Source organism: Macaca mulatta, chromosome 7 (genome assembly GCF_049350105.2).
Source record: "Macaca mulatta isolate MMU2019108-1 chromosome 7, T2T-MMU8v2.0, whole genome shotgun sequence".
Taxonomy (NCBI): domain Eukaryota; kingdom Metazoa; phylum Chordata; class Mammalia; order Primates; family Cercopithecidae; genus Macaca; species Macaca mulatta.
The window spans coordinates 137,112,308-137,138,115 of NC_133412.1; the positions used below are offsets into that span (position 1 = coordinate 137,112,308).

General features: G+C 39.4%; 1 protein-coding gene across 6 annotated transcripts in view; it reads left to right on the plus strand.

Moving 5' to 3' along the window:
- Positions 1 to 25,808, plus strand: part of SYNE2 (spectrin repeat containing nuclear envelope protein 2) — a 376,660-nt gene that overhangs the window by 149,053 nt on the left and 201,799 nt on the right. For all 6 annotated transcript variants that reach the window (XM_028851601.2, XM_028851602.2, XM_028851605.2 and 3 more), the window contains exons 28-39: positions 1,014 to 1,171; positions 2,382 to 2,529; positions 3,168 to 3,778; positions 7,594 to 7,773; positions 10,037 to 10,187; positions 17,637 to 17,795; positions 18,942 to 19,103; positions 21,337 to 21,438; positions 22,646 to 22,846; positions 23,188 to 23,359; positions 24,026 to 24,138; positions 25,534 to 25,736. In XM_028851601.2, coding sequence (XP_028707434.2) covers positions 1,014 to 1,171; positions 2,382 to 2,529; positions 3,168 to 3,778; positions 7,594 to 7,773; positions 10,037 to 10,187; positions 17,637 to 17,795; positions 18,942 to 19,103; positions 21,337 to 21,438; positions 22,646 to 22,846; positions 23,188 to 23,359; positions 24,026 to 24,138; positions 25,534 to 25,736 — 2,360 coding nt within the window. The remainder of the gene's footprint in view (positions 1 to 1,013; positions 1,172 to 2,381; positions 2,530 to 3,167; positions 3,779 to 7,593; positions 7,774 to 10,036; positions 10,188 to 17,636; positions 17,796 to 18,941; positions 19,104 to 21,336; positions 21,439 to 22,645; positions 22,847 to 23,187; positions 23,360 to 24,025; positions 24,139 to 25,533; positions 25,737 to 25,808) is intronic.

A 25,808-nucleotide genomic window follows, 5' to 3' on the forward strand; every position in this document is an offset into this window, starting at 1 on the left:
AAATGATGGATTCTCCTCCTAAAAAGCCTTCAGTGGAAGTTATTGCAGGTGACTCAGAAACAACAGAAAGAAGCAATCTATTAGTAGTTGGCACACAAATCACAACTTCTACAAATAATATCTTTCCTAGTTTGAAGATGATCTGTGCATTGCCGTGCATTCTTGATGCCCACCCTGAGTGCATTAGAGGGAGCCCTCCCAGATGGAGGGCCATGGGTAGTTCCTACAACATCCTTCCACTTCTAGTTTCTTTTATTTTATTATACCAGGTCTCAGTCACACTCTACCATCTGACTGCTCTCTATTTGTCATCTGAATAAGCAAAATTTATATGTTAAAATCCCTGTTGCTCAAGTGATGGATTTAGCATGTTTTCATCACAATTAAGAAACTGTCTTGAGACATTTCTCCAGTGACTGAATAATGAGTTGGTTAGAAAAACCATATTAATCTTTGGGTAAAGTGAAGAACAAATTATACTGCTGGTTGCTGATCTGTCAGTAGTATTATATAGCAATGCCTTACTGAAAAAAAAGAAGATAAGGAGCTGGAATAGTATAGAATTATAGATGTTAATAATAAACCATAAATTAATTTAATTCACTTCTTATTTATATAGAAATAGTTTTGGTTCACTCTAGTTTTCTTTTAGTTTAGAAGGTAACAAAGATTTCCTATCCAGAGAAAACAGAATATCTGTTCTTACATGTATCTGTATTTTTCTGAATTGTATTCTGGGTAATTACCTTAGGGGAAGGGAGTTTGGGTACCTTTGAAAGCCACCTTGTCGACTCCCTTGACTTCATTGAATGAGTCCTCTGAGAGCACAGTTAACGTCATTGTTCCCTAAAGGATAGTTGACTTGTAGATGGTTGGAAAATATTTTAAAACACATTTCCATGTGAAACATTGTGTTTGCCTCCACAGTTGGTGAATGTCTCATGTTTTAAGAACAGAATAATTGTGCCTATTAACCCTATTAGTTGATAAATTGATTAATGTGTTCCATCTAGGTCATAAAAAAAGAAACTGATGTTTGCTGGAAAGAGTTTGAAATTATTTCACTGAAGTTAGAAAATCATGTGAGTGACATAAAGAAGCCTTTTATCATTAAGGAAAGAGACACACTAAAGGAAAGAGAAAGAGAGCTTCAGATGACTCTTAATACCAGGTAAAATTCTGAGATCTATTAACTATGAATCTAATAAACTCACTAAATCCAGTAATGCCATTTTAAGCAAGACTATTGCTATACTAAGTATGTTATTTTGTTTGGATGTCACAACAACAGTAAGAGAGGCTACCATTAGGATTGCATTTTTCTGATAAGGAAACTGATACTCCGAGAGGTTAAATGTTAATAATACCAGGCCACGCTGCTACCTAGAAACTTGGTAGAACTTAAGGTCTGCCAAGGTTCAAAGGCCACAGTCTTTCCACTGTCTCCTTTGGGCATGAATTTGACCAAGTCGCATAAACTCTGTGGGCATTAATCTCTTCATTTCTGAAATGAGAGTGTTATTAGGACCTTGTATACATAGAATATGTACCCCCAGCATATATTCCTCTATATATAGGAAAAAACTGAGGCTCAGAGTCTATATATTACTTACCTATGGTCCCACATTTCAATTTCTTATCAGTGGAGCCTATTCTTTGGACCCCATTATATTTGTAATATGGAAATTTAACAAATTATTCCATAATTAAAGTAATTATGAGGTTTCTTAGTTGTCAAGGTGAAGTTAAGTTACAATTCTGTTTTTATTTCAAAAGAGAGAGAAAGGCTCAGTATGTTTTACAATTTTCCATTCAGTGTGGTATATATTACCCTGCTAAGAATACTTTGGGGCCAGGCACGGTGGCTTCTGCCCATAATCCCAGCACTTTGGGACGCCAAGGCAGGCAGATCACTTGAGGTCAGGAGTTCGAGACCAGCCTGGCCAACAGGGTGAAACACTGTCTCTACTAAAAATACAAAAAGAAAAAAAAAAGAATACTTGGGTATTGGGATGCTTTTTGGAGTGAAAGGAGAATTCATTAATTATACCGAAACAGCTGGAGTTGTCCGGCCCAGTGGGTCATTTTTAACCTAGCTCTGCTGCCTCTCACTAAATAAATGTATGTTGAATGAATGAATGAATGAATAAATGGATAGATGGATGAGCATATGAAAGAATACTTGGATATAGCAACCCATTCATTCTTTGGCATTTTGAATCAATGGGTTTAGGTATTAATGTGATGATGTGTATATATCATTGTATGTCTATTTATTGGATAATTATTTTCTGTTCTTAGTTCAGTAATTGTGTTAATCAGTTTTATAGGATATCTTTGTGCTGTGTTTTCCCCTCACGTCTGGTTTACCTTGCACCCAGGATGGAATCTCTAGAGACAGCACTGCAGCTTGTGTTACCTGTGGAGAAGGCATCACTTCTTCTCTGTGGCTCCGACCTGCCTCTCCATAAAATGGCCATCCAGGGATTTCATCTCATTGATGCTGATGGCATTTATCAACACCTAAGGGTAAGTATGTAAGTTCTCACAGTGATTTACAGAATAATCAAGTCTTCTGAGATTTATAAATCTTTATGGAGTTTTAATTATTCGTCATAGCATAGATTAAGAGTATAAGTCACGACAAATTTTTTTTCAGTAATTTAGACTTGTTTTTTATTTCTTAACTCTTTAATTCCTTACAAATTTGGAGGTAGGTACCGTGGAGTACATAATGAGGTATTTTCTTTGAATTCAAAAGGAAACCTTGTTTATGAATGCCTTCTTCAGTAACTGAATTCCTAAATATACTAGACTCATGCTTAAATGCCATATTCTACTGTTTTCTTATTCTAAATGCCATCTTAAATAAAAATATTTGTTTATTTTTCAGATTATAAAATTGTTTTCTGAACAGTTTAATATCTGATTATTTGCTTTGAAGCAATAGATTTATGTGCTTGTTTTCTTTTTGGGATTGAAACATCAGCTGGGACATCTGATCATTTGTAATTAAAATGTTTCCTTAGGTAGAAACTGTCACCTTTTGTTAAACTGAAACGCATTTTTCTAGATCAAATCTAGTCATGCAGTTTGGGGCTGGTTTCTCACAAGCAGTCTTTCTTTTTTCCACCTCAGTTTTTTAGCTTTTCTTATCTTTGTTTTAGAATATCCAAGATTCTACTGCAAAACAGATTGAAATATGTAACCGCTTAGAAGAGCCAGGCAACTTTATATTAAAGGAATTACACCCATTTGATCTACATGCAATGCAGAATATTATACTGAAGTACAAAACACAATTTGAAGAAATGAACCACAAGGTGCAGAGGAGTGAAGATACTCTGAAAGCTCTGGAAGACTTTTTGGCATCTCTCAGAACAGCTAAACTCTCTGCTGAGCCCTTTATAGACCTCTCAGCCTCAGATACACAGGTGGCACAAGAAAATACTTTGACAGTGAAAAATAAAGAGGGAGAAATTCATCTGATGAAAGACAAGGCCAAACATTTGGATAAATGTTTGAAGATGCTTGATATGAGCTTTAAAGATGCTGAATTGGGTGAAGACACCTCCTGTGAAAACCTTCTTGGTGCTTTATCAGTAAAGTTACCTGAGACACATGGCTGTGGGGTACAGGAGGAATTCACTGAGGAAAACAGATTACTAGAGGCTTGTATCTTCAAAAATAATGAACTCCGTAAAAATATTCAAGATGTGCAGAGTCAAATCAGTAAAATTGGTCTTAGGGATCCTACTGTTCCCGCTGTGAAACATCGGTAAGTATTGTCCATCCATTTCCATCCAAGATGACTAGCACCTTTCTGTATTTTCACCTCTATTAGGTGAAAGATATTCTTCCTATGTCTTCCTGCTTCTATTCCATCCCACTGTATTCAGTGTTCAGCATTCTTTTCTGTAGACTTTTCAGGCAAACTTCCTTTTTGTTGGTATTGTACCTGTACAAAACGTGGCATAATTTTTCTTTCCTCTTTAGAGTGTGTCTTATGGACAAAGAAGTGGTGAAGTCAGATATGCATAAAGTACTGTACATGAGTTACTACCGATTCCCTTGTACTTCTGTCTGTTTACTGTGGAGTTCTCCTCGGGACGGATGACTGGCAGACTCCATGCATGTGATATTAATGAAACCAGTGGTGGAAGATGCATGTGCCACATCTTGTCCCTGCTGCTTTCTTAGTTATTTGGTCTCCTTCTCCTCCCGGCAGGATTAGGGTGGGAACTGAGTGGAAGGGCAGGAGACTGAATTTAAGAGGCAATCTAAAGTTCGTGTTGATTCTGGAGATGGAGCAGAGTTGCAGTAGACTGAGGTTGGCAGCCTTCTATATACCTGCTGCCATTTTAATTCCAGCATTTGGAGTAGGGCCTTCAAATTCCAAAAGCTAAAATGTTAGCAAGAGTCGCTTTTGTGGAATTCTTTCCCTCTCCTCTCCTCTTCGCTCCTCTCCTCTCCGCTCCGCTTCGCTCCCCTCCACTCCTCTCCCCTCCCCTCTCCTTCTTTCTTTCAATGGAGTCTTGCTCTGTCACCAGGCTGGAGTGCAGTGGCATGATCTTGGCGCACTGCAACTTCCCGGGTTCAAGTGATTGCCCTGCCTCAGCCTCTCGAGTAGCTGGGACTACAGGTACATGCCACCACGCCTGGCTAATTTTTTTTTTTTTTTTTGTATTTTAGTAGGGACGGAGTTTCACTATGTTGGCCAGGATGGTCTCAATCTCCTGACCTCATGATCTACCTGCCTCAGTGTCCTAAAGTGCTGGGATTACATGCGTGAGCCACTGTTGTGTTTTTTTGTTTGTTTGTTTTTGAGACAGAGCCTTGCCCAAGCTGGGGCACAGTGGTACGATTTCGGCTCACTACAACCTCTGCCTCCCAGGTTTAGGCGATTCTCCTATCTCAGCCCCACTTGTAGCTGGGATTATAGGGTTGCGCCACCATGCCTGGCTAATTTTTCTATTTTTAGTAGAGACGGGGTTTTACCATGTTGACCAGGCTGGTCTCGAACTCCTGACCTCAGGTGATCCACCCCCTTTGACCTCCCAAAGTGCTGGGATTATAGGCGTGAGCCTGGCCTCTTCCTCTTACATGCCTGGCCTCTTCCCCCCTTTCTAAATCTGTCTCACTTTCTGTCTCCTCCTCTGCCCACCTTTAGTTCCTCAGGCTCAGTGGTCTCTCAAGGGTCTTTAGATGACCAAGCCCTCAGTGTAGTCAAGTGTGCCTTTCCCTCTGAAATGCCCCACACCCTCAGGCTCAATGAAACTTTCATTCTTAGGGAATCCCACCACTGCATGCGATTGTACCACTGCCCTCCATCCTGGGTGACACAGTAAGACCCTCTCTCAAAGAAAAGGAGAGGAGAGGGGAGGGGAGGGGAGGGGAGGGGAGGAGAAGACAGGGGAGGGGAGGGGAGGGGAGGGGAGGAGAGGAGGAGAAATTCTATTTAAGGTGGAAGGGATTGCTACTGAACAGGATTATCAGGGAAGGTCTCACTGAGAAGGTGGCCTTGGCATCAGATGAGAGGAAAGAGCAAGCCACTCGAACCTGAAGGAATAGCCTTCTAGGCAGAGAGAGCAGTAGGTACAAAGGTCGGTTGTGTTTTTAGAGAAGAGGCAAGGAGGTGAGAAGGTGCAGTAGTGAGGGGGAGATGTAGCTTAGCTCATGCAGGAACTTTTAGGCTGTTTGATGACTTTGGCTTGTTCTTCTAGTGACATGGGAAGTCATAGCAGGGTTCTAAACAGAGGGAAATGTGTTGGTTTTTATCATAACCTGTTGTGTCTGGCTGATGTGTTGAAAATAGACTGTAGGAGTTGAGAGAAGACATGGGAAGTCTGGTTTGACCTATTGTAATCCCTGGTAGGGATGAAGCTGGCATGATCCAGTGGTAATGTGGTAGAAAGTGTTGAGATTCTGTATATAGTTTGAAGATAGAGAACAGATGATTTATTGACACATGGACATGGGGTGTAAAAGAGATATTGGGGTCAAGAATGCTTCCAACAAACATTGGAATCTTCCTCTGGGTTCAGGTGCTCTTGCCTCTCATTATCCGTTGTGTCAATGGTAACTTGAGCAGTGAGTAAGAACTGAGTTACCATTAACTGAGATGAAAAAGACTAAAGTTTATCAGCCTTGGATGAAATTTTTCAGTATTGAATGAAAGATTGGGTGTGCTCAGTTTTAGAAATGATATATTCAAGATATACTAGACATTCAAGCAGCAATATCAATAAGACACGTAAAAATAGATGGCATTAGGAATCAGGAGAGAGGTCTGGGCTAGAGGTGTATATTTGAGAGTTTTCATCATTTTACAAGGCTGTTTAAAGCTATGAGATTGGATGAAATTTCTGAGGGGAGTGAGTTTAGATAAACAAGAGAAGAGGTCCAAGTTGGATCCATACTCTGGGCACTCCGTATTGAGGGATCAGGGAGATGAGGGGGAACCAGCTGAAGAAACTGAGAACGGAGAGGCCAGTATAGTAGGAGGAAAATCAAGAGACTTCTGGGGCTACCTGAAGAAGGCATCTCAACAAGGAGGAAATGACCAAGTGTCAAATGCTGCTGATTAGTGAGGTGAGGTGAAGATTGAGAGTGGAACAGGGATTTTGCAATGTGGAGGCCAGCTGTTACAGTAGGCAGTAGAGAATGAAAACCTTATAGGAGTGAATTGAAGAGAAAATTGGAGGCCAGGAAGTAGAGGCTGTGAGCAGTTTAGCAATTTAGATTTAGGTGAATGGTGTTAATCCCTTCAGTATTACTTTATCCTTAAATAACTCCTTTTTGATTGGGAGAGCTTTTTGTACATAAAGGAGAAGTGCAAGATTTCTCTTGTCTTTGTCTTTCTCCTTGGCCACCCCATCCTTCTTAGGATCCTGTAGTTCTTGGTCATTCACCTTCTCCTCTTCTGCCATATCATGCTGTCTTGCCCCTACATAAGCACACATATGCGCTTTGTCTCTCTCTCTTTCCTCTCATGTGTGTGTTTCTCTCTCTTTCCTCTCATGTTTCTTCATCACAGAAACATGTTACTGCTAATGGTTGTGTATATTTATTATATTTATTTAAAGCACCAAATTAATATTCTGGAAATGCAGCCAGGCACAGTAGCTCACACCTGTAATCCCAGCACTTTGGGAAGCTGAGCCAGGAGGATTGCTTGAGTCCAGGAGTTTGAGACAAGCCTGGGCAACATAGTGAGACCCCATCTCTACAAAAAATAAAAAATTAGCCAGGCGTGGTGGTGTGCATGTGTGGTACCAGCTATTCAGGAGACTGAGGTGGGAAGAAGATCACTTGAGCCTAGGAGGTTGAGGCTGCAGTGAGCTGAGATTGTGCCACTGCACTCAGCATAGGTGACAAAGTGAGACAAGCAAAACAAAATAAGACCAAAAAAAAAAATCAGAAAAATTCTGGAAATGCAAAGAGCCTCCCGAACTCTGTAACAGGAATGTGTAATATTGGCATTAACCTCATGAGGACAAATTAAGGTTACTGTGCCTCCGCAGGTTACCCATATTTGTGTTGAATCAGTGGTTAACAGTTGGCTATCAAACTTTTTTCTCATTCATAATCAAGGAAAAAATCATTAATCAGACTGGATAAGGTTCTAGATGAATATGAAGAAGAGAAGATACATTTACAAGGAATGGCTAATTCTCTTCCACACTTCAAAGACGGCAGAGAAAAAACTGTGAATCAGCAGTGCCAAAATACAGTACTCTTGTGGGAGAATGCCAAAGCCTTGGTCACCGAATGGTAAGGAAAAAAAGAATCCCTCTTGAATCTGAAAAATTGTCTGTAGCACAATTAACTTTTTCAAACTTCTGGGTTGAAAACACATCTCTGTGGACCCAAAGGAGGGCAAACCTAAGGATTTCCCACTGGAGTTCACAGGGCCAGTGTCTGGGACAAGACCTAGAATTGTAGATTATAGCCAGAGTGCAGCAAAGAGGTTCTCCATGAAGCGTAACACATACACAATATGGTGTGTTTATGCTCATTACCATCCCAACTGGGTTGGTTTCCTATTGCTGTAAATCACCAAGCAAATCACCACGAACTTAGTGGCTTAAAAAGAACATGGATTTATTACCTTATGCTTCTGGAGGTCAGAAGTGGTAAAATAGGCTGCGTGAGGTGGCTCACACCTGTAATCCCAGCACTTCGTGAGGCTGAAGTGAGAGGATTGCTTGAGCCTACATGTTTGAGACCAGCCTGGCCAACATGGTGAAACCCCATCTCTACAAAACATAAAAAAATTGGCCAGACATGGTAGCTCATGCCTGTAATCCCAACACTTTGGAAGGCTGGGGTGGCCGGATCACTTGAGGTCAGGAGTTCGAGACCAACCTGGCCAATACGGCGAAACCCCATCTCTAAAAAAATATAAAAAAATTAACCTGCATGCTTGCAGGTGCCTGTAGTCCCAGCTACTCAGGAGGCTGAGGTGGGAACATCACTTGAGCCTGGGAGGTTGAGGTTTCAGCGAACCGAGATAGCACCACTGTACTTCAGAGCGAGATCCTGTCTCAAAAAAAAAAAAAAAAAAAAAAATCAAGCTGTGTTCCTTCTGGAGGCACTAGGCAAGATTCATTTCCTTGCCTTTTCCATGTTCTAGAGGCCTCCTGCTACATTCTTTGGCCTGTGTCCCCCTCCTCCATCTTTAAAGCAGCAGTGCAGGATCTTCAAATCTCTCTCTGCCCTCTGTTCTGTCATCACGTCTCCTTTGACACCTCTCCCTGCCTCCCTCCCAGAAGGACCCTTATGATTACACCAGGCCCACACGGGCAATCCTGGATAATCTCTGTAGTTTAAGATCCTTAGCTTAATCACTTCTGCAAAGTCCCGTTTGCCTTGTGAGGTAACCTGTAAGGTAACATTCACAAGATCCAGGGATTAGGCCCAGGCATCTTTGGGAATTGGGAGCATTACTTTACCCCATGCGCCTACTTGAATGGGAGATGTTGCCTGTCAATAACTGCTGTGTTTCCTGCAGAGTCGGGGCTAGTTGCAAAAATTTTCATAATCTTCAGAATTCCACTGGGGTACATCTCCTGTTTCCTACTGGAACCTGAGTGTACAGGAGTCAAGATGAACCCTGTATGTGGTATTTGATCTAGTCTACCCTCTGACTTTACTGAGGAAAGAATTGAGATTCAAAGAGGCTAAAGTAACTTATCCAGAGTCTCAGACTAAGCAGTGCCCAGCTGTAGTAGAAACCAGGTGTCCTAACTGCCACATTGTCTCACTGCCTTACGTTTTAAAAAGGACTAAATCCAGAATGAATAGATTAGATATATAAAAGGCCAGGCATGGTGGTTCACACCTATATATAATTCCAGCACTTTGGGAGGCCAAGGCAGGCGGATCACCTGAGGTCAGGAGTTCAAGACCAGCCTGGCCAACATGATAAAACCCCATCTCTACTAAAAATACAAAAATTAGCCAGGCATGGTGGCATTTGCCTGTAATCCCAGCTACTAGGAGGCTGAGGCAGGAGAATTGCTTGAATCCAGGAGGCGGAGGTTGCAGTGAGTCAAGATCGCACCCCTGCACGCCAGTCTGGGTGAGAGAGCAAGACTCTGTCTCAAAAAAAAAAAAAAAAAAAAAAAAAAAAAGAATAGATACAGAAACAACCTGTGACTTGCTGAATTGATACTGAAATAATCTGCCAGAGTTACGTTAAAGCGGCTCTGTTTTGAGATGTCTTTTGGTTAATGATGAAATTGAGATGCTGATTCCTTAGGGTGATGAATCCTGTGTTTCTTTGTAGACCTTACATCTGGTAACTTTTTAATGTTCACCTAGTGACAGTACTAATCAGAGATTATGCCATCTATTTGCCAGATATATTGATGTGCCATCATTCTTAGGTTAAATTGGTAAAAAATATTAAGAATCACATCAAGAGGAAAAGTCCTTTATGCCTTATTCATCATTTATGTGGTATACTTGCAAAGAGAAAGAATGGTTTTGCTATTTTTGGACATTTAGCTATTGTATATTTTTCTATTCATAGTCTTGAACAATGTGGAAGAGTTTTGGAGCTCTTAAAACAATATCAGAATTTTAAAAGCATCTTGACAACTTTGATTCAAAAAGAAGAGAGTGTCATCTCCCTGCAGGCTTCGTACATGGGAAAGGAGAACCTGAAGAAAAGGATAGCAGAGGTGAGTCCAGCTTCCGTTAGAAAAAAACTGCACAGCGACCTCACTGACAGGCCTGGTAGTAAAGAGAGATAGATTAAGTCATTTTGAAACTTCATTTAAAAGAAGTTACTAGTGACCCTATTTTACCGGGTATCTAAAAATGTGTTGTATTTTATCACCAGGGCTGGAAAAAAGAAACAGGCGCCGAGTTGATGGTGGGTCTCTTCTGTTTGGGTTTTGATGTTGGGGCTGTGTTTCTGCTCACGCCTGCTGCCACCTCTGTGAGGCTGTAACAGCCTTTGCACTGACTTTCTGTTTACAAGGAACCTGACCCTGCATTGCAGGCTTGACGGAAGATGGTGGGAAAATCCTCTCTGTTGTTAGTGGAGTAAGGAAAAATTAGCTTTTATTTACTCATTTTCTGTGAAGATGTGCAAGCTTAATACCACGTTCTTCCATCTGTGTTTATATTCTAAGAAGAGTAATATTTTTGGACACTAGGTGTCATTATTTTCTATGATTTTATGTGGTTATCAACCAGAGTGGCAGAAGAATGGAATAGTTAGAAAAGAATATACTACACTGCACTCTGTGACTCTACACCAGAAAGTTTCTTTCTTCCCCTCCTCTCCCCTCTCCCCTCCCCTCCCCGCAATTCGCCTGCCTCAGCCTTTCAAGTAGCTGGGATTACAGGTGCGCAACACCACGCCCAGCTAATTTTTGTATTTTTAGTAGAGACAGGGTTTTGCCGTGTTGGCCAGGCTGCTCTCAAACTCCTGACCTCAGGTGATCTGCCCGCCTCTGCTTCCCAAATTGCTGGGATTACAGGCATGAGTCACCACACCTGGCCTTTTTCTATTGATTTTATAAGTACTAAGCTAAAGTGCTATAAAGGTGTCAAAAGTATGTGAAATGTAGTTTGCTTGATATACTTGGAGGTTGGAAAGCAATTTTATTAAACTTTCCAGTTGTTAAGAGCAGCATCAGTGAAAGCTTAAATAGGACAATTTAGTCCTTATCTAGAACTATTAACCCTGAAGCTCAAGTGACACCCAGAATGTCAGGAATGGCCCTTGTCTGGGACCCACTTTCTCAGGCTTAGTTTCTTAGAGCTGGCCAGTCGGAAGCAGCCCTATTTAGATACCAGCTGTACAATATATGACTGTGTAGCTGGTTTCTTGTCAGACTTAATCAAAGCTGTCAAGACCATGAGCAGATAGTCACAGTTGCTTAGATGTAACCTGTCTGGTTCCCTCTGGTGGAGGCAGCTTTTGGGTTTGGCTGGTCTTGGGATCTAGAAGGGTCCTGTCCTCATTCAGTAGATTTAAAGAGCTCTGGTTTCCTAGGTTCTTAGAGACTCCAGCATGTTCAGCCTTACCAGATCCTCCCCAGTTCGCATAGCCACCCTTCTGCCGTGTCCCCGATAGCAGTCTCCTACCTTGTACTCTTGTTTTAGGATCAAGGTCTCTGCCTTACTCAACAGACCCTGAGACCCTCCCTTGTATGCTGACCAGATATCTAGTCCCTCTTGACTTGCAGCTTTTCTTGTTCATGCAAATCCTCCTCACTTCTGGCGCCCTTCCTCAGCCCTGTTTTGATGAGTGTCAGTTACGATGCCCCATGCTGCGTGTGGCCTGTCTGCTGCTCTTCCCGCTACCCCATAACTCTATAACCTTGTAACTATAAACTGTACTTTGTAGATAAGTTATTTATCTGACTAATAAACTTCTCATCACCTCCAGGGAGCTGACTCCTCTCCTGGGTGAGTCTCCCTAATCGGAATCTAGGCCCAGGTCTTGGCCTTTCTGCCATCATTAGCTCCTCTGTGGCTATCATAACTGGACCTCACCTCTGTCCTTAGCTATATTTCACAGCCCCAAGTCCAGAGCCTCCCCAGAAAGTCAATCTCTATGGGTATGGAGGGAGTCTATCCAACCAGGTGAAAGAGGGCCTGAGAGTCTAAATGTGTTTCTCTTAAAAAATGTCATCCAGTCTTTCTGTTTGAGGCTAACTGTATTTCGGCCTTAATGATTACCTTGAAGTCATTTCTAGCCTTTTGAGATTCTGTAGCACAAATGGCCTTGCTTCTTATTGGCTTCTCTGCACCCTCCCCACTATCCCATCTCCTTCTAGACCAAGGTTTCAGCTTTAGTTTTGGTGAGTCAGTTACTCATTCTTCAGCTTTCCAGCTTCCCAACTTCTCACCTTCCACCTGAGAGTATTCTCATCCTCTGTTCTCTGTGTGCTTGTTGGTTTATACCATTTTAAATTCTTTTCTGTTGTTAAAGTAGCATGTGAGGAGGAAAGAGAGACAAACATATATATTTAATCCACCGTGTTAAACTTGTTATTTCACTGTTTTAATCACTGCATAAAACTGCCTGCCCTGAAGACATATTTGAAGTATGTATATAGCAGAAGTAAAAATTAATGAACTCTGCTTTGTCTGTACTCCTTACTCAACTGCAAAAGGTATTTTTAAAATTAATAAAATAATTATAACTACCTTTAAGAAACAACAGTCCCGGCTTTCCTTATTTTATTAAAATGAGAATTGTACCTCTAGTATATGGGTACTTCTATGTTTGCTGAAATAATCTTTTATTTTGTATGAAAGATATGGAAGTTTTAATACACTAATATTTAATTCTTTTGTTAGGTTTTTAAAAAACTGTGAAAAAAAGCAGATATTAGTACTAATTATTAACATAACTTTCAGTTAATTTTGTGATGACACAGGTACTATCTTCACAAACAGTCCATTTCTGTAGCATGGATCTTTATCCTGCTTTGCAGCAGTGCCTGGAATATGATACCACTGAGAACTTTTGTCCTTCAAAACTGTGGTAACCTGGATGTTTATCTAGGATATGGTGACAAAGTTCTACCCTCTTTAATGAAAGACAGAAGTACAAAATGTTAGACTAGAAGGCTGGAATGTCAGGAGACTATTAAAGTTTGGAAATGTCAAAGTGGGCCTAGTTCCCTTTATTTTACTCCTTCCATTGCTGTAAAACAAAACCCATAGTTCTGCCAATGCTAAAATTACACTCTCTTGCCCTTTCTTTTCTCATCACCCTGTGGAAGCTTGTGCTAGTTTAACAAGAAAGTTCTTTGCAGGCAAAAAAAATTTAGTTTGTTCGGTTAAATGAAATATATCAAATGAAATTTTTTTTATTTAATTGAACAAACATTTTTGCTTAAAAATTTTTTTCCTCAATAAATTTTTTTTTTGGTATATTTAGGGAGTACAAGTGCAAGTTTCTTTTTTTAAAATTTTTTAAATTTTATTTTATTATACTTTAAGTTCTAGGGTACATGTGCACAACGTGCAGGTTTGTTACATATGTATACATGTTCCATGTTGGTGTGCTGTACCCATTAACTCGTCATTTACATTAGGTATATCTCCTAATGCTATCCTCCCCACTTCCCCCCACCCCATGACAGGCCCCGGTGTGTGATGTTCCCCTTCCTGTGTCTAAGTGTTCTCATTGTTCAGTTCCCACCCATGAGTGAGAACATGTGGTGTTTGGTTTTCTGTCCTTGTGATAGTTTGCTGAGAATGATGGTTTCCAGCTTCATCCATGTCCCTACAAAGGACATGAACTCATCCTTTTTTATGGCTGCATAGTATTCCATGGTGTATATGTGCCACATTTTCTTAATCCAGTCTCAAGTGCAAATTTCTTACATGAGTATATTGTGTAATGGAGGAGTCTGGCATTTTAGTGTACCTATCACCCAAATAGTGGACATTTACCAATAGGTAAATTTTCAGCCTTCACCCCTTTCCCACTGTCTCACCTTTTATAGTCCCTAAGGCCTATTATTCTACTCCATATGTCTGTGTTCCCCCTTTGCTTAGCTTCCACTTATAAGTGAGAACATACCGGTATTTGACTTTCTGAGTTATTTCTCTTAGGATAATGGCCTCTACTTCCATCTTTGTGGACAAACATTTATTGTGTTCCAGTGCAGAGTTCTGAACCAGGAGAGCGAAGGCCTGGGTTTTGATCTCAGCTCTGCCAGCTGAGATCAAATAGCATCTAGTGGATCAAATAGTATCAATCAGCATCTAGTTGGAAGACAAACCTCCCCAGTTATTGATTTTTCATTTTAAAGATTTTATTTAATATTAATTTTTAAATTAACCTTTATTTTGAGATAATGGTAGACTCACATACAAAAGTAATACAAAGAGATCCCAAGTATCCTATACTGAGTTTCCCCAATGGTAAAATCTTGTAAAACTAGAATATCACAATCAGGATATTGACATCAATACAGTCAAGATAAAGAACATTTTTGTCACTACAAGGATTCTTCTTCTTGTCATTTTCTAGCCCCATCTACTTCCCTCTTCCTCCCACCCCTTCTAATCCCAGACAACCACAAATATAGTCTCTATTTCTATAATTTTACTATGTTTAAAATGCTATATAAATGAAATTATATAGTATGTAACTTTGGGATTGGCTATTTTCACATAGATTATTCTGTGGAGATTCATTCAGGTTCTTCCATATATTGATAGTTTGTTTCTCTTTCTTGCTGAGCAGTATTCCATGGTATGAATGTGTCACAGTTTAACTCTTCACCCACTGAAGGACATCTGGCTTCTTTCCAATTTTGGACTATTATGAATAAAGCTGCTGTAAACATTTGTGAAGGAGTCTTTGGTGAATATAAGTTTTTGTTTCTCAGGGATGTGTCCAGGAGTGTGCTTGCTGGGTCATATGTTAATTGCATGGGGTTTTTTGTTTTTGTTTGTTCGTTTGTTTTTTGATGGAGTCTTGCTCTGTTGCCCAGGTTGGAGTGCCATGGCACAATCTTGGCTCACTGCAGCCTCCGCCTCCTGGATTCAAGCAATTCTCCTGTCTCAGCCTCCTGAGTAGCTGGGACTACAGGTGCATGCCACTACACCTGGCTAATTTTTTTGTATTTTTAGTAGAGATGGGGTTTCACGATATTGGTCAGTCTGATCTCGAACTCTTGACCTCAGGTGATCCACCTGCCTCGGCCTCCCAAAGTGCTGGGATTACAGGCATGAGCCACTGCTGTAATGGCACTGTCTGGCCTGCAGGGTTTTTTTGTTTGTTTGTTTGTTTGTTTGTTTGTTTTTGAGATGGAGTCTCACTCTGTTGCCCAGGCTGGAGTGCAGTGGTGCAGTCTCGGCTCACTGCACGTTCCGCCTCCTGGGTTCATGTCATTCTCCTGCCTCAGCCTCCCAAGTAGCTGGTACTACAGACACCCGCCACCACCCCGGCTAATTTTTTTGTATTTTTTGTTTGTTTGTTTGTTTGTTTGTTTGTTTTTGAGACGGAGTCTCGCTCTGTCGCCCAGGCTGGAGTGCAGTGGCGCGATCTCGGCTCACTGTAAGCTCCGCCTCCTGGGTTTACGCCATTCTCCTGCCTCAGCCTCCTGAGTAGCTGGGACTACAGGCGCCCGCCACTGCGCCCGGCTAATTTTTTGTATTTTTAGTAGAGACGGGGTTTCACCGTGTTAGCCAGGATGGTCTCGATCTCCTGACCTCATGATCCGCCCGCCTCGGCCTCCCAAAGTGCTGGGATTACAGGTGTGAGCCACAACGCCCAGCTTGCATGTTTATTTTTTAAGGAAACTATCAGAATGTTTTTCAGAGTGGTTATATCATTTTGTGTGCTTTTTCTGCATTAACTGACATGATTATATAATTTATTTCCATCAGCTTGTTAAAATGGTGGGTTACATTGATTGATTTTTGGATGTTAAACTAGGCTTGCATTCCTGGAATAAACCTTATTTGGTCATGGTATATAATTCCTTTTTTTTTTTTTTTTTTTGAGACGGAGTCTCACTCTGCCGCCCAGGCTGGAGTGCAGTGGCCCGATCTCGGCTCCCTGCAAGCTCCACCTCCCGGGTTTACGCCATTCTCCTGCCTCAGCCTCCCGAGTAGCTGGGACTACAGGCGCCCGCTACCATGCCCGGCTAATTTTTTGTATTTTTTAGTAGAGACGGGGTTTCACCGTGTTCGCCAGGATGGTCTCGATCTCCTGATCTCGTGATCCGCCCGTCTCGGCCTCCCAAAGTGCTGGGATTACAGGCTTGAGCCACCGCGCCCGGCCTATAATTCCTTTTTTTATATGTGTTCTTGAATTATATTTGCTAATATTTTATTAAGGATTTCTGTGTAAATATCCTTGAGAGATATTGTAGTTTCTTTTTGGTACTGTAAAACTGGCTTTCATAAAATTAATTGGGAGTGTTTCCTTCTCTTCAGTTTTCCAGGAGAGATTGTATATGATTGCTGTTAAATCTCTTTTAGATGTTTGATCAAATTCTCTAGTGAAACCATCTGGACCAGTAGATTTCTTTTTGGGGAGCTTCTACATTATTCATTCAATTTCATTAATATTAATAGGGCAATTCACATTATGTATTTAATATTGGATGAGTTGCAGTAGTGTTTTTCAAAGTATCTGTCCATTTCCTCGAAGTTTTCAAATTTTTGTGTGTAAAGTTATTTGTAGCATTCTCTTATTATCTGCTTGATGTCTGTAGTGTCTGTAGTGGTATCCCTGTTTCATTCCTAGTACTGGTATTACTTTCTTCTCTCTTTGCTTTTGTCAGTCTTTCTAGAAGTTTTATCAATTTTACTGATCTTTTGAAAGAACTAGCTCTTTATTTTATTGATTTTTTTCCTAATGTTCTTGAATTTTCAACTTAATTGATTTCTGTTTTAATTTTTATTATTTCCTTCCTTTTGCTTGCTTTGGGTTTATTTTGTTCTTTTTTTAGATTCTTGAAGTGGTCATTTAGATGATTGATTTCAGATTTTTCCTCATTTTTAATGTATGCATTTAGTGCTATAAATTTCCCTCTCAGCAATACTTTAACTGTGCTACACAAGTTTTCGTGTTTTATTTTCATTCCATTTGATGTATTTAAAAATTTCTCTTGAGACTTCCTCTTTGACTCATATTTAGAAGTATGTTGCTTAGTTTCCCAGTGATTAGTTCCCAGTGATCTAATCCCAGTGATTAGAATCCAAGATGTCTTAGAGTTCTGTGTATTTTATTCAGATAGTGCTTAGGTTCTTTGATATCAAAAAGATGATTCTCATTAGGCAGATGTAGGGACTGTCTTTTTTTTTTTTTAATGCCATTGAATGCAGATGCTTTTTTTGGCAGGTAGAATCTTATTTCACATGGATAAGAAATATGGTTTTAGACCACTATAAAAATTTCATCATGCCAAGTGGGAGGAAATTTGAGTATAGGATTAACATTGAACCAATGGTTAGGATGCTAAAAACTTTTCATTGAGAAAGTGGGACAATAAAAGCCTACTTTAAAAAAGAACAATGTAAGAAGGTATTACGCTTTGTTGGATATTGTTTTTAAGCTTAATATCCAACAATAGAATTGTGATTCTTAGCTGTTTGTCTATATCAATATATCAAAAATAACTTTCATATCTTTTTTACAGATTGAAATTGTCAAAGAAGAATTTAATGAGCATTTAGAAGTTGTAGACAAGATAAACCAGATCTGCAAAAATCTACAATTTTATCTAAATAAAATGAAAACTTTTGAAGAACCCCCTTTTGAAAAAGAGGCTAATATTATTGTGGATAGATGGCTTGATGTAAGTGATAATTTCATTGACTGCAAATTTAATTTTGTTTCCAATTTTTTTTGTGTCTTTAGTATTTTTATTTAATTCAAGATTCGAAAATACTCATTGTAAAAATGTTCAAATTATATAAAACTTAGGAATTAATTTTAACCCCAGAGTTGGGACTACTAACAGATGGGTTCATCATCTTGTACATATAGAAATACATACTTGGCTTTTTAAAGATAAGTTCATTAATGTATTGCCTGTTCATGCAGTATGCTGATATTTAACTACATATTTAATGTAATTTTGGTTGAGTAGTAATGATATTACTAGTTTTTATTAATTACAAACTAAGAACTCATCTGCATTATGTTTTCATCTGGGGGTTTTTTTTTTTTTTTTTCCGAGACGGAGTCTCGCTCTGTCACCCAGGCTGGAGTGCAGTGGCGCGATCTCGGCTCACTGCAAGCTCCACCTCCCGAGTTTACGCCATTCTCCTGCCTCAGCCTCCGGAGTAGCTGGGACTACAGGTGCCTGCCACCTCGCCCGGCTATCATCTGGGTTTTTAAAAGCACCATTTAACCAAAAAAAAAAAAAAAAATGTAGTTTAGAAATGAAGAAGACTAGACCAGGTGTGGTGGCTCACACCTGTAATCCTAACACTTTGGGAGGGAGGCTGAGATGGGTGGATCACCTGAGGTCAGGGGTTCGAGACCAGCCTGGCCAACATGGTGAAACCCACCTCTACTAAAAATACAAGTATTAGTTGGGCATGGTGGTGCATGTCTTTAATCTCAGCTACTCGGGAGGCTGAGGCAGGAGAATCATTTGAACCCAGGAGGCGGAAGTTGCAGTAAGCCAAGATGGCGCCACTGCAGTCCAACCTGGGTGACAGAGTGAGACTCCATCTCAAAAAAAAAAAAGAAAAAGAAATTAGGAAGATTGTTGATTTAAATTGCATATAAGCTGCAGCAAATCAGGTACGTTTTATTTTTAATTTTTAAGAGAAAGAACTACATGATATGTTAAAGCAAATTTTTGTTGACGAATAAAGCAAATTATCCAGTAATAGTAAACTAAAATTTTATTTTAAAACAGTGTTTGGCTGAAACGGTGGTTTTCAAACTTTTCACAGCTACATGTGTTGTTTCTCTTTTTAAATTATGGTAGATAAATGAAAAGACAGAAGACTACTATGAAAATCTTGGTCGAGCTCTAGCTTTGTGGGACAAACTTTTTAACTTAAAAAATGTCATTGATGAGGGGACGGAAAAGGCCCTTCAAAAAATGGAATTACATCAATTGACTGAAGAGGACAGAGAAAGGCTGAAGGTAATTTAACAGATAAAATACATGCTTGGTACACAATTGACATTTTTTTATTTTTATTTTTTATGAATATAGTCAACAAACATATTACGATGCTCATATGTGACTTTGTTATCAAGAAAATCACAGATATTTTTGGATCATTATTCAATTGTTGAATCTATTACCCTTACCACTACTTTGAAAGTATAGGATTTAGTAGGTCTATTGCTAGATCTTGTTATATAATAGGGAAACATGTGCTAGTATTATGTATCACAAATTGTTTTTAATATTTTGATAATTATCATGTAATTCTTTTCCTTTGTAATTCTACATTAGTTTATGCTTTATTTTTAAAATGCTATTACACAAGGGATCTATAGGCTTCACCAGATTGCCAAAGGGATTGGTAGTATGAAAAAGATGAAGAATTCCTAGCAACAGCACCAACTAAATGCATAATTGCTCCTGGGTAGTGAAACAGACCCCAGGGGGTGGCAGACTTTTTCTTTTCTTTTTTTTTCTGAGGCAAAGTCTCATTCTGTCGCCCAGGCTGGAGTGCAGTGGCACAATCTCGGCTCACTGCAACATCCGCCTCCTGGGTTCACGTGATTCTCCTGCCTCAGCCTCCTGAGTAGCTGGGATTACAGGCGCACACCATCACGCCTGGCTAATTTTTTGTGTATTTTTAGTAGAGACGGGGTTTCACTATGTTGGTCAGACTGGTCTTGAACTCCTGACCTTGTGGTCTGCCCACCGCAGCCTCCCAAAGTGCTGGGATTACAGGTGTGAGTCACTAGGCCAGCCAGTAGACTTTTTCTTAAAGGGCCATATAGTAAATATTTTAGGCTTGTGGATCATTTGCCTCTGCCACAACTGTTCACCCCTGCTGTTGGAGAATGAAAACAGTGAGAGACAATATAAATGCTTGAAAGTAGCTGGTTTCCAGTAAAAACTTTATTTATAAAAACAGGATATCAACCCTCTGGCTATAGTTTGTTAACCTCTGATCTAGACCATGATTATAGACAACCTTCTTTGTATTTGAATTAAACAATGCCTTATAAAGATTAGAAAAAATACATGGCTATGTATCACCATCTTTATACAGCTGCAAGAAAAACTACTTTTTAAAACAACAATCTCAGGTTGTGGCATCTGGAAAGAATCAAAGTTATTTCTCTTTCACCTCTAGGAAGAATTCTTCCTAATTTCTTGTTTGTTTACATATTACTTGTTTGAATCATATAAATTTGTTGTCAGCTGGGTGTGGTGGCTCACACCTGTAATCCCAGCACTTTGGGAGGCTGAAGCAGGCAGATCACTTGAGGTTAGGAGTTTGAGACCAGCCTGGCCAACATGGTGAAACCCTGTCTGTACTAAAAATACAAAAATATTAGCTGGGTGTGGTGGTGGGTGCCTGTAATCCCAGCTACGTGGGAGGCTGAGGCAGGAGAATAGCTTGAACTGGGGAGGCAGAGGTTACAGTGAGCAGAGATGGTACCACTGTACTCCATCCTGGACGACAGAGGGAGACTCCGTCTCCCAAAAAAAAAAAATTTGCTCTCTTGCTAGGTCAGAAAGCAGCCGACTGTTGCCAGTTATATATGGTTCAACGTAACATAAGAATGTATGCTAATGCCTCAAATCTTATTTTGTCTCTAATTCTCACTTTTATTCACTCTTTAATTTATGTATTTATTTTTACACATTTGGAAAAAGGGTTTTAACTGTTTGGAGATTTCGAGTTTCTTGGATATATTATAATAGGTATTAAGTAAAACTATGATTTTCTAAGTATAAATTAATCATTTCTATTAAATTTGTCTTGGATTACAGGTTGTTTAAAAATCTGATGTTAAGAATTGTAAACTGACAGCTGTGGGCCAAAATCTGCTAAAATTGTGTGTGCGTGTATGTGTGTGTGTGTGTGCGCATGCGTGCGGATGCGCACACATGGGGTATGCAATTTATAAATACGTTCATGAAATTGAATGCCTTAAGGCAGACTGTGCATTCTCTCATGGCACAGGCCTAGCCTTTCTCTTGTCTTATACCTAGAAAGACACTTGGTTGTAGCATTTGCCTGACCCCTGAAGGCACTTGGATTTGTAACTTCTAGGACACTGAGACACATGATTATGGGAAATTCAAGGGGTCTCTCAGTTTCTGTATATAAACACTAGTAATTATGGGTATCAGAAAATAAGGTATGAAATAAAAAGACACTCTCCTTTAAAATTACATGTTTTAGGAAGAATTACAAGTCCATGAACAAAAAACTTCAGAATTTTCTAGAAGAGTGGCTGAAATACAGTTTTTGCTCCAAAGCAGTGAAATACCTCTTGAATTGCAGGTAAGAATTTTTATTTAAAAGTTTCAGTTATTGAGGCTTCAGTAAGCCATAATCATATCACTGCACTCCAGCCTGGGTGACAGAGCAAGACCCTGTCTCTAAAAGAGGGAAAAAAAGGCCCAATTAAAGATTCTCTATAACAGGGGTGTCCGGTCTTTTGGCTTCTCTGGGCCATATTGGAAGAAGAATTGTCTTGGGCCACACATGAAATACACTAACAATAGCAAAACAATTTCATAATGTTTTAAGAAAATTTAGGAATTTGTGTTGGGCCGTGGATTGGACAAACTTGCCCTATAGCCTCTGAAATAACGCTTGTAAACCATGCATTCTAAACCTAAAATAAAATTAGGATCATTTATTCAATTCCTATGTTAAGTCCCACCAAATTTCTAATAGTGGATATAGTTAAATATATGTATTCCATATTTAGCATGAATGATATTATATTTTTGTATTCCTTTATTTTCCCCTCACCTATTTCACAGGCCTCAGGTATGGAGGGCAAATGTTGCCTGTGCGTCTATGTAAAGTAATGATGATTTTCTATGTGTTTCTTGGGTATAGGAAGGAGAATTTCACTCAAGTCATCCTAGGTTTATTATTTGCTAGATGGAGAAAGAGAGAGATTGCCCCAAGTATGATTTTCTGTTGTGTGAAGAGATGTGTTTTTGTTTTTCTTAGAGCTAGGTGCATAGTGGTTGAATATGAGCGCTGGAGTTAAGACCTTCTGGGTGAGGTTCTGGCTGTACTACCTACTAGCTTTATGATCTTGGACAAGTTACTTAACGTTCTTAAGCCTGTATTTTGTACACAAAGTGCTTACCACAATGCTGTGTAGATCATAAATACTCAATAAAAAGCTGGCTATTTAATTTTTTATTTATGTTTTTATTTATGTTTTATGTCATGAGCACCATGAGATAGCACCTTAGTTAGTATGCTAGATTAAACTTGTGTTGAGGGGAAAGATCAAGTTTGTCTCTTAGAAAAAAGTCAGAATATCCATCTCAGTTTTTTATGTTATGGTTTATCCTTTGAAGGCAAAATTCAAATTGTATCAGTGACATAGAAAAATGTAGAACAGTGAGAAGAATGCATTTCACATTGAAATGAAGTAATCTCAACCAATTCTCTAGCAATACAGTTGTCTTAAATGTAGTTAAATAATGACCATTATACTACTTCATATGTTTCATGATTTCAGGTCATGGAGTCCTCTATTTTGAACAAGATGGAACATGTACAGAAGTGTTTAACAGGAGAATCCAACTGCCATGCACTCAGTGGCAGCACTGCTGAGCTAAGGGAGGATCTCGACCAAGCCAAGACCCAGATCGGGATGACTGAATCCCTCTTAAAAGCCCTGTCTCCTTCTGACAGCTTGGAGATCTTCACTAAACTAGAGGTGCTACCCAGCTGCTTGTCTTCTGTGGTTCAGATATATTTTCACACTATTTACAGTTGTCTTGAGCTCTTAAGAGTTAATAAAAATAGAAAAAAAAAATTGAAGAAGAAAACTCAGAAAAACCACTTTTGTATATTTAACATTTTCATCTTTGAATTGCCTTGTGGATGATAATTAATTGATATTAACTTGCATCGTATCATACATTTACTAGCAAAGAGAAAGTGAATCCACTCAACTGAGAGTCATTGAGATTTTTACAAACCATTGAGATCTAATATGCTTTGTGTAATTTGAGCCTGTTTTAAGATTTAATGGTTGTTGTTTATTTATACCTTTAGGAGATACAACAGCAAATTCTACAGCAAAAACACAGTATGATATTACTTGAGAATCAAATAGGTTGTCTGACTCCTGAACTCTCTGAATTGAAAAAGCAATACGAAAGTGTCAGTGATTTATTTAATACCAAAAAAAGTGTTTTACAAGATCACTTTTCTAAGTTATTGAATGGTGAGTGCAACATTTCTCTTATTTTGTTTCTGGGACTCTTGAAGTATGAATGTAGTACTATGAACACAAAGGCTAATCTAAGCCTGACTTGGAGATGGTTTGCACAGACTACGTTTAAGGAAATAATGATCAGTTAAATCTTTTGGGAGCAAAGACTGATTTATGCTTGACATAAATAACATCTAGTTCTTGCAAGCTCCAAATCTTTCTTTCTTTCTTGAAGGTAAGTCACCAAGGTCCTAGTGTTTGACCTGCTCACTGTGGTTGGTGAGTCTGGGGAAATACTGGTGCACAAGCTGTCCGGGCAGTGTCTTTGAGTATCCTGTATGCTTGGACGTTTGGTATAGAAAATACACTACAATTATTTGATTAATTGTAGTAAAAATACTGGAGGTGTAGAACTGTATCTAAATAAACAGGGAGGCTGGGCGCGGTAGCTCACGCCTGTAATTCTAGCACTTTGGGAGGCTGAGGCGGGTGGATCGCTTGAGCTCAAGAGTTTGAGACCAGCCTGGGTCTGAAACCTTGGTGAAAGGTTTCAGAGTTTATTACCACTTTCACGATAATGTGTATCTATGGCATGGGAAACAAGTTTCAAAATCTCTCACTTTAACAAGATATATGAAGTCTTCCTTGAATGAATAGAGCTTTTTTCCCCCCCTGCAGATCAATGCAAGAACTTTAATGATTGGTTCAACAACATTAAAATGAACCTTAAGGAGTGTTTTGAATCATCAGAAACAAAAAAGAGTGTGGAACAAAAGCTACAAAAACTTTCTGTAAGAGATATATGTACATTTTTTATAAAAATTTCCAATACTAAAATACTGGAGGCATAGAACTCTAATAAATAGGGAGGCTGAGTGCAGTAGCTCACACCTGTAATCCTAGCATTTCGGGAGGCTGAGGCGGGTGGATCACTTGAGCTCAAGAGTTCGAGACCAGCCTGGGTCTCGAACCTTGGCGAAAGGTTCACTAAGTTTATGGTGAAACCTTGTCTTTACAAGAAATACAAAAATTAGCTGGGGGTGGCAGCAAGTACCTGTAGTCCCAGGTAAGAGGATTGCTTGAGCCTGGGAGGAGGAGGGTGTAGTGAGCTGAGATCATGCCACTGCACTCCAGCACTCTAGCCTGGGTGACAGAGTGAGACCCTGTCTCAAATAAAAAAGAAATAGAGTAATAAGTACTTTGACTCACTAATATTTTCACGTAAGAGATAATATTCCCAAATAACTTGGCCTTTTCCCAAATATTTAAGACTATTTATTGGATATGTGTACAAATGGCTTACAGAATCTCTACTTTTACATATATTCTAAGATACTGTTTAATTTAGTGTCCACTGGTGAATTCAGTTGTGTTCAAATCATGTTTGATAAAAAATAAAGACCTAATTTGGACTTTAAAATCCCCTTTCTTGAAAGAGGAATTTTGACTTGTTTATACATCTTTTCCCCGTTATATTTCTTTTAAAAATTGCCACTGAACTTCAGTACATTTCTGGTTGGAACGTGGTGGAGGATATCCTGAAATGAAAGGCAGAGTTCATGGGGGCGTATGAAAGGCCTATGGTACCCTAAAATCTTGATCACTTTAATGTTTTGAAGATAAGTTATGTTCTTAAGCTTATCAATGGCACTAAATGTTCCCTGTTTAATTCCTTGCTTTGATGTACCATTCTTTACTGATAGAATCACCTCTCTTCTCTTTTAACAATTTGAAGTCCCATCTTTTTTTTGTTTGCTTGTTTGCCTTTAATTTTCCCCATTGCATGGGCCTTAACAATTGATACCCAAACCTTGAAACATAAACATTGAGATAGAATTCTAATTTGGGCAACGTTAAATACAGAATAGTCTGTGGAGAAGTTGGACACAGCCAGGATAGGAAAATGTAACTGGTCTTGCTCCTGCTGATCTTCCCAGTGGCTCTGTGTTACTTTGCTTGATATAATTCCTTGGAAGTCAGAAGTAAATGTAAATGTACATGTGCGTTCTAGAACTATTATAAATCATCTGCCATTGGAGAGAGCCACATCTCCATCACCCTTCTTTTGTATAGGATCTTAAGAAGGTGGAATGTCTGTGTACTGGTTTGGAAAAGTGTTGTGAGGGTGGCAGAGTCCACATTCAGACTTACCTGGAGATTGTAATGGACTTTTTGTCTTTCTGAAGGATTTCTTGACTCTTGAAGGAAGAAACAGTAAAATAAAGCAGGTGGACAGTGTACTGAAGCATGTGAAGAAGCATCTGCCCAAAGCACGTGTGAAGGAGCTAACCAGTTGGCTCGTGGGTCAGGAATTCGAATTAGAAAAAATGGAGTCCATATGCCAGGCTCGAGCAAAGGAGCTTGAAGACTCCTTGCAGCAGTTACTGAGGTAGGAGATAAAGGTGATATCTAAATAACATGTTTTCTAACCGTATCTTTACTTGTACTCTGCCTCAGCACA